We start from the raw sequence: 16,975 nt of genomic DNA on the forward strand, positions 1-16,975 counted from the left end.
TTTTTTTTCATGTGAGAAAACAATGAAATAAATAGGAGTAAAGAATCAGAAACAGTGTGTCATTCATTTTAAAGGGCTTTAGTGTACACAAGTTTTTATCTTTAATACACTATATTTGTTGGCTTTTGGATATTAATTTCTCTTGTGAATCCATTGATTTAACATCAATGGATATGAGCCCTAAATAACTATAAAAAGCAAAACATTATTTAAAAAATTGAACTTTTTTTACATTTCATTTTGAAGATGAGAGCCTTATCAGCATTAAAAATGAACTGGATTGGATGGAGAATGATATTATTTTCTAAAACATTATTTAAAAAATTAAACTTTTTTTACATTTCATTTTGAAGATGAGAGCCTTATCAGCATTAAAAATGAACTGGATTGGATGGAGAATGATATAAATTACTCCATTGTCAAAACAGAACCCATATGGGATTATGACGATGATGTCAAGGAAGAACTTGAGATTGTCAGAAACATTAAAAGTGAATGTGAAAAATATGAAGATATCACAATTGAACAAGAAGTAAAAGTAAGTAAAATCTACCCATATATAATCCAAAACTTCTGACCACTAATGAACAGATATGTATGCCCACATCACACATACGTTTAAAAAGGCAAACAGAAAAATGATGACACCTCTTAAATTAGAATTTTCAAAACTTTGGATTTAATAGTTGAAATTTTTAGTTAATAACTGTTGTCTCCTGACAGTGAACTTTAATTTTATGTTACATTTGCTATAACATGCTATGTTTGAAATTGTTTGATAGATAAAATCATTAAAATAATTCATTTAAGTTCTTACTTATTGCAATCTTATCATTGCTGATATATTTATCCTGTAATTTTTGTTTCTCTTTAATCTTAAATTCTATTTTAGATTCTTGAGTATTTTTCTCATTTTACTATTGCATGAATTTTTACTATAATATGTTTTTATTCTAATCTTTTTCAAAATAGATATAATTTGAATTAGAATAAAAACAAATTATAGAAAGTATATAGTTAAATCAAATAATTAATGATTAATATATAAAGAAACTGATAAATTCACAATATTAACAATGAATAATTACAGTTTACTACATAAATAATCTTTGTATTTTTGTAGCAATATGTTGTTATAAGTATATTGTATATGAGTAAAAACATCAAAACAGTGAGAATCGTTGAACTACTAAATATAAAAAAACGTTAGCAATTTAATCTTCAGAATTCTTTGACATTTTAACTACAAAAAGAACTAGATATTTTACAGGAAAACAAAAGTGAGCTCCATGGCATAGATTTTTTACAGATATTTATATATTACTAGCAGATGAGCTCGGCATTGCTTGGACAAAAAGTAACAATAGCAGAGATTAAGATTATCAGATTATAGCCAATCTTACCCATTTTCACCAAGTGCAAGAATTAGGTTCCCCCTCTTCTGACACTAAGTAGAAAATTTTTAGATATCTGCTTATCACACTGGATTAACGAAAATTAAAATTCACAGCAACCACTAACCGGTGCATAGTACCACTAAGTGATGAATAACAAATGTTTTTGTAACCCCTTCTGGGTTCTTTTTCAGGTTTACTACATTTGAAAAATAAGCTGGATCTTCCTGAATCATTCATAAATATAAATTGAAACATAAAATCAAACATTAAGGTGAAGAGTTTGAATAAAGTGAACTTATGTGCATGCTCTTCTCTTGTCAACTTTATATACGATGGAACACTAAATATCATTGAGAATTTTTAGAAGGGTCTAAAAATATGTTTGATTTTCCGCATAAATGCAATAAAGACAATTAAAATAGTACAGTAGAAACCAAGTTCTTCGGGGTAATCCTTAACCGTCTCTCTCTCCCCCGCAGTGGAAATTTCAAAAAATCCCTTCTTAAATCTGCATTCTCATGGCATTAAAATGCAATGAAAAAAATGCAAAAAGCCTCATCTAAAATAGTATAAGAGAAGCCGAGTTCTTTACGGTAAGCCTTAATCCTGTCCCTCTCTCCGCAGGGCCATATTTTAAAAAATTCTTTCTTAGTGTATGTTCTCATCATGTACCCTAATTGTATACCAAATTTCAACTTTCAACTCCTAACCGTTTGGGCTCTGTGCATATTATTATTATAATTATCATTATCAACCCATCTTGATTATATTATAAGGTATATAGGGGAGGACGGGGCAACTTCAGCACAATAAGAATAATTTTAATTTAGTGTAACAAATATTGCTGTAAACTGAAAGAAAAGCTTTGTTTATTGTCTACTAGAATGTTACCTTACTATAGAACTGGTTAAAATCAGTTTGGAAATAGAAATAATCATAAAAATAATAACTTTATAAAAAGATAGCAGTTGCCAACTCAGCAACAGTAATGGGGCAAGATAAACAGGTATATAAATTTGCATTATTTACAATGTATAAATTGGAATTCACTATTAAATCAAAGAAATGCAAGTCCAAAAATTTATTTAATATTATAACAATGAAATTCGAGTTAAAAGACATATATAAGTAAAGAAAATGTAAACAAAAATTAATTACAAAAAAATCAAACAGATAATAATTGAAAACATCCTACTGCAAGTTAAAAGCAATATAAATGAATTAGTGAACTCGAACAAACAGTAGTAATGAAATATGCTTAATAGAAAATTGTTCATGCCCTACACATATTACAAATAAATTGAACCAACTCATTTTCTGTACAGTCCACATGAGCCCACAGTTCACACTTGCAGCACATAATCCACTTTTCCTGAATATTGTTTATTGCAATATATGCAATAAGTATTTTCATCATCATTTTCTGGTTCTTTAAGACTTTCTGCCCCTTTCTTTTAGTGAACTTCAAATCCAATTTCTCCAAATCCATTGCCCTTCTTCAAATTCCTGACTTTTTAACTTTAGCCTTGGCATCTAGTGTAGCTTTGTGTGGGGATCCAGTTATTTCTTCTGCTTGTTGTTTATTGTTTGCGACCAAATCAAACCATAGTAAAACATGATCAGTAACAAGATCGGCAACACTGCCGAAGATGCCGAATAGTCATGATTTAGAAACATTAAATGGAACCCTGAGAATAGGGTATTAAGCCATGATCTGGCCACGTGAATTAGTTAATGTTTTATCCTTCTAACAGGAAAAATAACTTTTGTTATTATGGAATTATAACAAAACATGTCAATTTTATATAAATGAAAGCAAAATATTATAAGAAATTGAATGAAACAGACAACTTATTAGATATTTCAACTACGCTTGTCGGAGAACAACACAGACACCACACTCAACAAGCTGTCATTAAAAGTCAACTATCTAGTCTCTAAAGAGAGTCTCATTTTATTTTGTTTCAAAGAAAATTTAATTGACAAACTTTCCCTGTATGCCGAACTGACCTTGTCCTTTCCTAATTTTTATCAATTTTATGAATTAATAGAAATAATAAAAGAATGCATTGTCATAGAGGCCAAATTTTAAAATTTGACCTAGAACAGGAAATATTGGCGTTCAAAGATCATTCCATTTTAAGCCAATGGGAAAATTTTGCATTGTAAAAATCTCAACAAATGAGCACATGCTACTCGATATTCAAAATATGGAAAAGCTCTTACCAAATATTTCTTTGAATAGTAATTTTTTTTTTTTTCAATCTTTCTGTCCAATCTTGAAAAATTAACATGTGTAGGTTAAGATATGTGGTCAACATATTTTATGTTGCATGAAAAAACTTGCATATTGTTTTATTACATAAGTTAAGGAAGTTTTAGAACAATAGCAAGAATTCGCTGCTTATGCAGAATGATGTCACTTTAATTTAGCACTCCTTGATAATCTAACACGAGTTTGCAAACTGTCACTGTGCTTCAGTTGGGAAAATGTTTTAGTTAATTAATTATTTATTGAAATATCATTTTTTCTCTATGATTTCTTTTCCCTTAATTATAGTTTGATATATCTGAGAGTAATGCTATCAATAAAATTACATATTGTTATATGTGATCAAAAGATCTATTTCTATTGTTCATATAAAATTTGTGTAGTGCAGTAGAAACAAATTACATTAAAAATAGTTTGAATAAAATTTTCTACATTGAACAGTTATACTTAAAATTAAATGCTCGATGCAGCTGGAGCCAGAGTCATGATAAGGATCCATGCTTCAAAGTCCTATCAGTCAGACCAGTTGATTAACAATTTTATGAGGCCCACCAGTGGCCAAGCGACCTTCATTCCCAGAACACTGGGAGTTTGGTCATGGGTTCATGCCTCACTTGGATGGTCTGACCATGTGGAGTTTTTTGGGTTTTCTCCTCATCTGTAATGTCTAAATAGAGCCAGTTTCCCTTAAAAAGACTTCCTGGAAGGCATTCCCCTAGACAGATCGCCCAAGTGTTGCATTGCCATAACTAAACAAACAACCAAACAGTTTTATGAAAAAGATGCATTAAAATGATTCACATCCTAAGGACTTTCTCTTGGATATTCCACTGACTTATAACCATAATACGATATAAGGAAATTATAAATTACATGGTTTAAATCATACAAGTAGATCACCAAAAGAGCATTGCTCTTTTGATCACTATAATATGAGGGTTGTTTATTTTCAAGCTCTGATGGTCCGTAAAACAAAGGCAAGTGTAAATAACAAAATGAATTTATTACTAAAAGTTAGGTACAAACATGGTTACTTTTCGACATAATCGTCATGAAGATTGAGGAATTTGTCATATCTGTGGACAAGCTTTTCCATCCCCTTGTCATAGAATTTTGCCACCAGTGAATCGAGATGGCCTTAACAATGTAGTTTTGAAGATTGTCATTAGTCTCAATCCTCTGTACTGCTAGCCACATTTTCAGTTCAGAAAAGAGGTGAAAGTCTTCGCACATTAAAAAGTTTTAAGCTGGGTAGAAGTCTTCACCGCCTTTAAACACCCAGCTTATAGCCCCAATTTATTGCTGAGCAACTTACACCTCTTTCCTGAACAGGAAAAGTGGCTAGGAGGGCAGAGGTTTGAGATTAATGACGATCTTCAAAACAATGGTAAAGACTATCTCAAGTCATTGGTGGCAATATTCTATGACAAGGGAATGGAAAAGCTCGTCCACAGATATGACAAATGTCTCAATCTTCACGGTGATTATGTCAAAAAGTAACCATGTTTATACCTAACTTTTGGTAATAAATTCATTTTATTTACACTTGTTTTTTTTTATGGAGCATCAGAGCTTGAAAAAAAAAAACAGCCTACATATGTTTATATGATTATGATTAATATTTGGATTTGATTAAACTTTTGATATTTAACATTAAGAACTATGATAAATCTGTTTACTTTTACTGTAATTTTTTATTTTGTACCTTAAATTTATACCTTAATAACTTGAACATAATTTAGTAATTTAGTAATAAACACTGTTATAAAATTTAAGTTATTTAAAAAAAATTAAAGACTAAATACAAAAAACTTTGATGTCTTCCTTTATTATTTACAACCACAGGAACACAATTAACATGAGTAGAGTTGACTTTTCTTTACAGGCTTTTCTCTGCTTACAAATATGTAAATTGATTAAAAAATCCCTCAGGGATTTTTAATCAGTTTATCAAAACTTTTTGAAAAACCTTTAGAAGAGCTTCAAAAGAAAAGTCAGCTCTTCTCTGCTCTGCATTTTTAATACAGTGATTCTTTCTTTGTTTACAGTGTTTTGATTTTATATTTATAAATTTAATAGAGTATTTTGTTTTACAGGCTCATGATATCAAAACAGAACCTGAGTCATATATAAAATTTGAAGGAAATTATGAATCTGATAAAATAAATGAGAATGAAATTTCAAATTCTGCTTCAGATTCACTATATCCAAGTATAAATAATGTAAGAAATTAAATTACTTGATTAACAAATTAATGTTGTATAAGCAGTTATTCTTAATGTATTAATTAGAAATTAATGCCAGTTCAAGTGTTCTGCGAAAAAATCAAATATACAATTAAAAATTGTTGCAAAAGAGAAATCAATACAATTAAAATAATTTTTGTATGGTAATGTAATCAGCAAACTTTTAATCTTGGAATGTTGTCGGATGATGATATTTTTTTAGTTAATTGAAGACACAGACTGCTAATGATGTCATATACTAGACCGAGTGTGCTCTTGATTTCAAAAATGTTTGCCATTCCTGCTTTAAAGCTGATGTATTGTAAGTGTTTCGCAAGAAAATGTCAAAGTATAGTGTTTTCTGACTTCAAAAAGATTGAGAACCATGATACTAGACAATGCATGCATTGCTTTTCATATTACATAATTGTTTTAACATCCATTTTGTGTATAAAATTTTAGAGCTAATTAATACAGGTGTTAATTTGCTTCAAAATTTAAACTTTACAGATTATACAATAATACCAAATGTAAATATTTTTCCATAATTTGAAAGTGATGAATGTAAGGTTAGATTTAGATGAACTCTGGATTAATATGATAGTGATGCTTAAAATATTCTTTAGACTGTTATATAAAATCCCTGCGATATACTATCTACATTATAATGCAATTAAAAACATTTAAATGAAAATTATATCTGATTTATATAGTCAAATCTGAATTTGATTATGATAGTAAATATATCATTAACCATTAAATCAATCATTTAATCAATAAATATTTGATATTTACTATATTATGGAATTTTGTATGCAGTATTTTCTTGTTACATTGTATTGAAAATTTATTGTTTATTGAAAACAGATTTTAAAGTCAGTACAAAAAATTTACTGACTGAATCTGTCTTTTCAGTTTTTAAATCTATAACTCTGTCTCCTTCATTAAAGTTTGATACATGTTAATAATGAAGAAACTCTACTAAAATAAAGAATATACCATAAGACATTTCAACACCACCATTATAATTCATAAGGTTACTTCCCAGACTTAAACTTACAACTTTACTTAAATGTAAGTTTATATCAAAGTTGGAGTTTTAATTGGTACAATTTCACTGGCTCCATCTCCACATTCATGGTTAAAAGATATAAAACTATATTCATAACATGTTCTGCTTTTATTTTATTAAAAATTTAATAAAATCTCTTCTAAAATACTTTTATAATTAAAACTGCAATCTAACATATAGTTAGTTATAATTCACAATATGTTAATAATTAATTGAATATTTATTTGATTTCAAATAGTTACCTTGTCTTGTACTGATGCCTTTAACCAAAATTAAAGTTTAACCACTCAACAATGAGGGATGGATATATCCATTCAATTCTTTTGGGGTATTGCCAAAAACTACTGCAAAAAAAAATTCACATAAAAAATGAATTATGTAACAATAAAAAAAGACTTTTCTTTACTAGACATAACTGTTCATAAAATCTTTTTCCGAAATGGTAATGAGAAAAAGCACGTGGAAAAAATTTCCCATGTTTATTCTCTACTACTTTGGGGTAGCACCATACCTGACTATCCCACTGTTGAAAGCTTAATACACAATATGCTAACATTAAGAGCAGATGTATTCTTAAGATGCTCTTTTTATACTGACACAAGAACATCATTAAAGTAGGAATTATTTTGAGCTGTTCATTCTACAGATTATGTAAAAGTAATAATTAATTGATAATCAGAAAATCTTTAATTTAAATATTAAAATTTATAAAATATGGAAAATAATTGTTGTAATTAATCTATAGTTTATTATATTAAAGTAGCATACAGAAAATATAAGAATACTTTCACAAAAATAAATTTATCATTTTTAATTTTTACTGTTTAAATATATATGTATGTGTATAATTTAGATAAATTTTACTAATGTTATGAGTTTTAACTAATCATGTTTTTTAACATTTACAGGATATTAAAGAAAATAATACAAATGATACAGAATACTTTCATGAGAAATCTAAACTTCTCTTCCCTCCAAAAGAAACCAATGCAACATCTCTTCTTTATAAAGGAAATGATACTTCCATGCCTAACATAAATCATTTCAAACGGCAGTCTATTGAATATAAAACTGAAGTCAACAAAGGTATGTGAATTATATTATTTTAAAAATTAAAACAAATGGTTTTTTAAGTATCAATGGAATATTATCCAAGCCACTTTTGATATTTAGAAATTGCATTTATTTTATTTGTTTTGTAATGAACACAAAACAATTCATTGAATAGAAATTTAATTGTTCAGAGATGTCTTCTCTATGTAAATTATTAAAATAAAAAACTTCAAACTTAAGTGACCAAATAACTAGAAAATTGTCATTACGGATTCAAATATTTACTGTGTTTCCCTGGAAATAAGACATCCTCTGAAAATAAAACCTAGCATAGGTTTTGCTGAATTGCTAAATATAACACCTCCCCCCGAAAGTAAGACCTAGCAAAATTTTTTTTTACTCCTAATGGTCATCGACAGATGGTTGAAAGTGTCCGTTGGCTTTTTGAAAGTACAGCCACTGATTGGTCAGCAGACATTCAGGCCACATGGCATGATTTGCATAAAACTATGTTTTGGGTATCACAGATTTGCATAACATTACAGCTGGTGATGGCTAATTGGTCGGCCGGGAATCACGCCACATTACATTTACATAGTGCTACGGTTGAATAAGCACTAATTGGTCATCAAGCCCGATGTTGACACTATAAAACAGTTAAGTTGAAGCGAGAGTGGAAAGTCCACTCCAGCATGGGAACTTCGTAAGTTCATGTTGGTTTTATTTAAGTTCAGTTCGACACAACCGGATATACATCACTGTCGTCTAAGTTTGACTTGGGAATTTTTTTGTTTGATAATAAATGTGAATTCTTCTTCATGGAAAAAATAAGACATCCCCTGAAAATAAGACCTAGTGCATATTTCAGAGCAAAAATTAATATAAGACACTGTCTTATTTTCGGGGAAACATGGTAGTGCGCAATTGGAGAGGCTCTGCAAAACCTGAAGTTTGAACCGATTCCACACCCTCCTTATTCTCCTGATTTTGTGCCTTGCGATTTTTATTTTTTTTCCTCTACTCAAGAGCGACCTCAAAGGTAATCATTATACCACGGACAATGAGGTGAAGACAGCTGTCAAGTCCTGGATTCGAGAAAAGTTGGAAGAATTTTTCAGTGACGGAATGAAAAAACTTGTTACACGTTGGGAGAAATGTGTTAGCCTTAATGGTGACTATGTTGAAAAATAAATATATGATTTTGAAGCTTAAGAATTGTACTTTAATGTATAAGGACCTTGAATAAGTTCTTGCTGTTTTTTGTGAAAATTAACACTTTATTTAAAAAAAAGTCGTAATAAACATGTCACTGAAAGTATTGTCCATCGCTAGTCACTACTTTCTCCCATCATTCTGGTAGCATTTGAATTCCATGTCGGAAAAACGACATGTCTTTTGAGACTATTCAAGAATCAACCCATTTTTTGGCATCTTCATAAGAATAGAAGTGCTGCTCAGCCAGGCCATGTGCCATCGATCGGAACAAGTGATAATCGGAAGGGGCGATGTCTGGTGAATACGGCGGGTGGGGTAGGACTTCCCATTTAAGCGTTTCCAAATATGTTTTCACTGGTTGTGCAACATGTGGCCGAGCATTGTCATGTTGCAAAATCACTTTGTCGTGTCTCTGCTCGTATAGCGGCCGTTTTTCCTTCAATGTTTGGCTCAAACGCATCAATTGTAGTCGATGGCGATCTCCTGTGATGGTTTCGTTTGGTTTGAGCAACTCGTAATAAACTACACCTAGTTGATCCCACCAAATGCAGAGCAGAAGCTTCGAACCATGGATATTCGGCCTTGATGACGATGTTGATGCATGGCCGGGCTTACCCCATGATTTTATATGCTTAGGGTTATTGTAGTATATCCATTTTTCATCGCCTGTCATGATACGATGCAGAAAACCTTTCTTTTTCTGCCGTTGAAGCAGCTGTTTACATGTGAAAAGACGCCGTTCGACGTCTCTCGGCTTCAACTCGTACGGCACCCAATGTCCTTGCTTTTGAATCATTCCTAATCCTTTTAAACGTTTTGAAACTGCTGTGTGATCAACTCCTAATGATTCTGCAAGTTCAGCTAGCGTCTGATATGAGTCTTCATGAAGTAATTCCTTGTCTTCAAACTTTTTTGGTGCGCCAGATCGTTCTTTATCTCCAATATCAAAATCTATTTTTGAAGTGTCTAAACCAATCTCTGCATGTTGTTTCCAACAGCATGGTTGTCGTAAGTCTCAACAAGAATTCTGTGTGCTTCAGCTGCAGATTTTTTTTAATAAAATAGTGCAATAAAATTCGCCGCAAATACTCATTTTTTGGCACAAAACTCGACATGTTTAACACAATGAAAAAATAAGTTGTTTACACTTCGGTGAAATGACATATACTGAATTTCAAGGTTGCTTATTATACATCCTTACAGATGTGTCACCATCTAAAAATAAACACACGTGGTTCTGGTAATGCCATCTGTTAAAAAACAGCGAGAACTTATTCAAGGTCCCTATACTTTTTGCCCGATCTTGATATTTGTTTTTGTTCGTGTTCTACAGGCATGTGTGCATTACTTTTCAGCCTACATGAAATTCAAAAATAATTGCAAAATAATTAAAAGAACTAATGCTAATTAAAAGAACTAATTACTATGTTTTCTTGATTTTAACATACCATCAAATCTAATTTTTGAGATGTCAAAATCAGAAAAAGTTAGCTTGCAAATGTAATGTGTATCCTGTATCAGGGGTGGCCAACTTTTGTGTACAAAAAATCTACTTTTTATCTTAAAAATGTGTCGCAATCGACTTGTCATAGGCATAGTCTAAGTGGCGAGGGGAGGTGTGAAATACATACTATGTTTAGATAGGTAAGAAAAGCCACAATTTAATTTAAAACACGAAGAAAAGGTACTTACATTTTAAACAGAAGAAAAATTGAAACTCAACGTTTTCACTTTCGGGGACCACCACTTCACCCTTCCTCTCTCTACTGTGTTTCGACTCCCGACCTACTCTCTCTGTCCCTCTTCCTGCATCTTTTTTTTTCAGTTTTACGACCCTTTGTCTACATTTCTTATTCCCCTTTTACAACTGTACGCAAATGGATTGCACATGGACTGACAAAACCGAATCTGAGGGAGGACATGGAGGTCCGATATCACTACAGTTGCGTTTGCACATTGCATTCAGTTACAAGTGTAACACATTAATTCAAAACATCGCAAGCGATTGAGTAAAATTGGCTTCGCAATCGACTTGTTGGCCACCCCTGTCCTATATAATTGAACACACAGCTATGGGAAGATAATGTACTTCAAACAGTAATAAGTTCTTTTGTATATAGAAGCCCAGAATTAATTTGACTTATTTCAAAATTGAAAAATGTGACTATACAAACTAAATTTCAGTCCTTCTGTTTATTTATGTCCTTTTCATTCCAGTCCAGAAACTACAAAACAGCCAGCGACTTGAAGAAAAAATCTTCGAAAGATAACAGACAAATACAATCAAAAAAAACCTCACACACAATTAAAAATGATCTCGACGTCGACCTTTTCTTGTAGACTATGACGTCTACAAACATTAAAAATCAGTAAACCAGCAGTATTCATGTTATATAATCGCATTTAAGCTGAGAGTATTCTGTGGAATTTCAGGCAGCTCTACATAGAAGCCCAGGATTAATTTGACTTATTTCAAAATTGAAAAATATTTTAAAATTGGAATGAAAAGGATATAAATAGACAGAAGGACTGAAACTTAGTTTGTATAGTCATATTTTTCAATTATGAAATAAGTAATAAGTTCATTTTCGACTATCATCATGACAATAAAATGCTTTGTGTTTTACAATGTTCTTCATTATTGGGTATAAAAGATCTGTGGACTAACACAGAATTATGGTCAAAATTACTGTACAATGAATGCTTTCAGATTGCACACAAAACTTTTCAGATATGTTGTATCACACTGAAATATTTGTAAACACATTCTCCAACGTGGTTTCATAGGCAACCCATCTACTGGACATTGTTTTATTTGGTAATTCAAAAGACTACCAAACCATTCCAAAACTGAAATCAAGATTAAAACTGAAGTGGAAGATAGAGTGCCATAACTAGATAGGTGCAACAAGTTCACAGGCATAGTGCCTGGCAAAGAGAATTCCTTGAAATGGAAATGATGAAAAAATCATCAAATATACTGTAATAATAATTTTCTTTATAAATACATGTAAACAATCCTGTACATTTCTTCTAAACAGAAAAATTATTTATAAAGAATTGTTTTATTATTATTATTATTATTTTCCCTCTAAAAAAACACAGGGTAGATGAAAACCTAGTTACAGCAATGGGGAGAGACATGTATTACATGTACCGTACACTGACAAGATAATACACACAAATAGCTGCATGAATTGAGAAGCAAACAATGCAAACAAGGCTTTTTGAAGTCCTTTGTCCAATTCTAATATATATCTCAAACTGGAGATGAGAAAAGTCCGAAAGTGTACATTAGAATCAGAAAAACATTATTAAGCTTACAGTAAACCAAGTCTGAATTAAATATTAATTATGAAAATAAAGTGTTAAATTCATTATTTTGCTATAACCTAATTAATTAAATGTAAATGGTTAAGTTGCCGTCTTGTATTAAATTTAATAATTAGAATGAAATTAATTAATTTTTGAATATTTTGAAAGAAAAGATCAATCCAGATCAGGACTTGAACCTGCAACTTCTGCTTACACTGAAAGCAGATATCAGACGGAGACAAGATCAGGAAGAATAAATAGCAATACAGCTGCACAAGCAGATGCATTGCCAATTATTCTTCCCAACCTTAATACAGTAAACCAAGCCTGAATATTTTACTAGAATATTATAATTTAATTAATTCTAATTACTAAATTGAATGGAAAATGGCAACTGAATTGTCTACCTGCGGTCCAAATTACATAGCATCTATATATTTAATTAACCAGGATATAGCTCAGTAATGAATCTGGCATTATCATTTAATAACTGCTAGGTTCAGGAAACTAAAATTATTCTTTGTTTTTAGTTTCCTGAACTTACCAGTTCTAACTTTTAAATTACAACATGTTGTAAAGTTCAATATATATTTAATTATATTACATTCACATTTGCAGGTTGTTGGAGAAGAAAAGAAAACAATATTAGTTATGCTATTGACAGAAGAACTAAAGGAAAAAATCATTTCAACTATATATTTTACAAAACAAGGTTTACAAAGAAATTATATTTGAAAAAATATTTATTTATTACTGTTCGTGTTCGAAAAAAATACCAGTGTAAAATTTGCCTGAAAGGATTTTCTTGCAAATCAGTTTATACAAATCATCTATTTGTACATATTGGCAAAAGGCCTTTTTCATGTGATATCTGCAAAGAAAACTATTTCTTTAAATTTTATTTAAGAAAACATAAAGCTGTACATACAAATGACACACAGTATTATTGTTGGATATGTAAAAAGAAATTTAAATACGAATCGCATTTAATTTACCATCAAAAGCAACATTCTGGAGAGAGACCTTACAAATGCGAATTTTGCGAAAAGGGTTTTAAACAGAAATCAACTTTAGTAGCGCATAGAGTTATACATTTTGACGAACGACCATTCAAATGCAAAATCTGTGATAAGAGCTTTAAACTGAGGTCAAATTTATTGGGACATCAAAAAATCCATTCGGAAAATTGGCCTTATCAGTGTCAAGTCTGTGGTAAACGATTTAAAATAAAATTAAATTTATTAAATCATGAAAAATACCATTCTGAAGAAAGGCCCTTTCAGTGTGAATTTTGTGAGAAAAGCTTCAAGGTAAAAAAAGATTTATCTTATCATCAGAAATGCCATTCTGAGGAAAGACCTTATCAGTGTGAACTTTGTGGAAAAAGTTTTAAAATGAGGAAAAAATTAACCCAACATTTGAAATGTCATTCCGATGAAAGACCATTCCAGTGTGAAATCTGCGGAAAGAGGTTTAAATCAAAAACTATTTTAATTGGACACAAAATAGTCCATTCTGAAGAGAGGCCATTTCAGTGTGAGCTTTGTGACAAGAGTTTTAAATTAAAATCAACTTTAGTAGTTCATCAGATATCTCATTCTATGGAGAAATCTTTTCAATGTGAAATATGTGAGAAACGATTTAAGACAAAAGTAACATTAGCAAATCATCTATCATCTCATTCTGGAGAGAAACATTTTCGGTGTGAAATATGTAGCAAGAGTTTTTACTTAAAAAGCAGTTTATCGCAGCATCAAAAATATCATTCGGAAGAAAGACCTTACAAATGTGAACTTTGTGAAAAAACCTATAAAGAGAAAAATGCACTCATGTATCATTTAAAATGCCATTCTGAAGAAAGACCATTTGAATGTTCATTATGTGGGAAGAATTTTAAGTTTAAGTCATATTTAATAGTGCACAAAAGATGCCATTCAGAAGAAAGACCATTCAGGTGTGACCTTTGTAAAAAGAGTTTTAAAACAAACTCATGTTTATTAATTCATCAGAAATCCCATTCTGAAGAGAAACCGTTCCAATGTGAAATTTGTAAAAAGAGTTTTAAGTTAAAATCTTGTTTAGTCTGCCATCAAAAAACTCATTCAAAAGAAAGATCATTTCAATGTGAAATATGCAAAAAGTACTTTCGCCAAAGGAGTCACTTGGTACGCCATAAAACGTATTACTCACTGCCAAGAACATACGAGTGTGAAGTTTGCGAAAAGACATTCACGATGAATACATGTTTAGCAAGTAAGAAAAACGGCCATTTTAAAGAAAATCCCCTTCAATGCGAATCATGTGTAAATAGCTTAAAGACCAAAACTGTTTTAATTAATTATGAAAACTGCCAAAATGAAGAAAATCATTTTCAATGTAAATTTTGTAAAAAAACATTTAAGAAAATCAAAATTTTTGCCAAGCATCAAAAGTATTATTGTAAAAAGAAATATTTTCAATGTGGACTTTGTAAGGAAAGTTTCAAAATGATCTCAGATTTAAAATATCACAAAAACAATTGTGGAAAAAAATCGAGCGTACAAACTCATCGTACTGTAGAGCATTTGCAAAATGAAGTAGAAAACTCAGATAAAAAATCATCATTAATACCTCAATATTTTCAGTGTAATGTTTGTAAAACCTGTTACATGAGTGAGAAAGAATTGTTGGAGCATCAGAAATGCCATCAGGTACAGAATTCTAATTCTACAATATTAATTTTACCTCAGTTCAATCCATTACCTACAATTCAGTATAACAATGGCATAATTTGGAATGTTCCATATAATATAACTACAGCTCCTCAACCATGTTATTATATTATACAATAACAGATTGTGTTCATTAGTTACAAACATATAAAATATTCCGTATTTTGTTTCATATAAACTGGTGCCATATATTCCGACTCCTGAATTATCAGTCTGTAAACTAGGTTTACTTTCCTTTGTATAAAGTAGTGTTTTGTCCTTTGATAAAGCTATATAATTTACAGCCAAATATTTAAGTGTATGCAGAATTTGACTTAATATTCTACTTTAGTTCCAATTGAAGCTTAACACGTTGGCTGCACAAATCTTGGTTTTATTTCACAAACTCAAGATTTGTATAAAATTCTATATTTTTTTATACCACTATTTATTCTTTGTAATTCTTAAGTCTAGTCCCCATTATTATATCTAAGTACTTTTTAAATATTCAGTTGGGTTTATATTATAGTACAGGATAGTTCATGAAAAGGTCCAATTCTAGTCTCTGGTGTTAGAGTATCACAGGAAGTGAACCAAGTGTTTCAGTTAAGTGTAACATTAATGTCTCGTTGTGCAAACTAGGATTGTTGTATTTCAGTTCTTTACTTCTGGTTTTCAGAAGTATCCTAATTATATACAAGCTTCTACCTTAAAAAATTCTGAGCTGACAAGCCCATCATCAGATGCTCCAAACATAAATTAGAAACTCGTATCTAATTAGGATAGGCAGTAAAGATCAAATTTATTGATTTTTGAAGGAGTTATTTCTTATTTGCTTCTTGTTTTTAATTTTTCTCCTCCTCTACTTGTTTCCAGTCTGATATAGAAAATTAGCTTAAAATGTTCATTCTAGTGTAAATTTTGTATACTGGATTGTAAAGTTTTTGTGTATGTTTCTAAATCATATAGCAAATTGATAATTTAAGGACTTATCATGCATAATTGCATTACATTTAGATGGACAAATCAGATCTATGCGATAGTCATTCTGCAAGATGCATTTTGGGTCTAGATCCCTCTTCAGTTGCAGACTACAGATACTATAATTGTGAGTGTAAAATTGATAATGAAAAATCATATGCTGATTTAATTAAAAAAATAATTATATAATTTAAAAGAAGGAGTTACCTGGGGATACTTTTACTTAATTTTATAAAATAATATTTATCTAAAAAACAAAGGGAGAATTGCAAAACGAATTAAATCTATAAAATTACAATTGATAGCTTATAAAATTTTATAAGTTTTAAAATAGTAAGCCATCAATTTTATTCAATAATTTTACAACTCCCTTTATTTTTTAGATAATTTTATAAAATATTTAAGAAAAAGTATCCTCAGGTAACTCCCCCTTTTTAATAAAATAAAATAAAAAAGTAATTATTTTATTAACTAGCATATTTTTCATTATCAAATTTAGAATCACATCTTTTACATTATTTTAAACATTTATTTTTAAATTTTCCTTTTGGTATTACACAGAACTGGTGTCTACTTCTGTATAGTATTTAGACTGAAAAGGGAATTAGACCCAAATTCCATCTTGCAGAATGACGAACAAATCAAATCTTTGAGATAATCTAAATGAAGCGTGTTCCTGCACGATAAGTCCTTGAATTATCATTGTACTACATCATTTAGAAACACAATACTTACTTGAAACTTCCTGTCCTTTA

At 30.3% G+C, this 16,975-nt stretch overlaps 1 protein-coding gene across 2 annotated transcripts in view; it reads left to right on the plus strand.

The window, feature by feature from the left end:
- Positions 1 to 16,478, plus strand: part of LOC111642306 (zinc finger protein 271-like) — a 28,140-nt gene extending 11,662 nt beyond the window's left edge. Inside the window, exons 2-5 of one of the 2 annotated variants that reach the window (XM_023388639.1) lie at positions 354 to 538; positions 5,766 to 5,891; positions 7,875 to 8,052; positions 13,168 to 16,478. In XM_023388639.1, the coding sequence (XP_023244407.1) occupies positions 354 to 538; positions 5,766 to 5,891; positions 7,875 to 8,052; positions 13,168 to 15,380 (2,702 nt within the window). In that variant the 3' untranslated portion in view covers positions 15,381 to 16,478. Of the gene's footprint in view, positions 1 to 246; positions 298 to 353; positions 539 to 5,765; positions 5,892 to 7,874; positions 8,053 to 13,167 lie in introns of those variants that run through there. The other variant, XR_002759536.1, reaches the window with a different exon arrangement.
- Positions 16,479 to 16,975: the final 497 nt, after the last annotated feature.

This window comes from Centruroides sculpturatus, unplaced genomic scaffold, assembly GCF_000671375.1.
Source record: "Centruroides sculpturatus isolate CEXI.00-Female unplaced genomic scaffold, Cexi_2.0 scaffold1658, whole genome shotgun sequence".
Lineage (NCBI taxonomy): Eukaryota > Metazoa > Arthropoda > Arachnida > Scorpiones > Buthidae > Centruroides > Centruroides sculpturatus.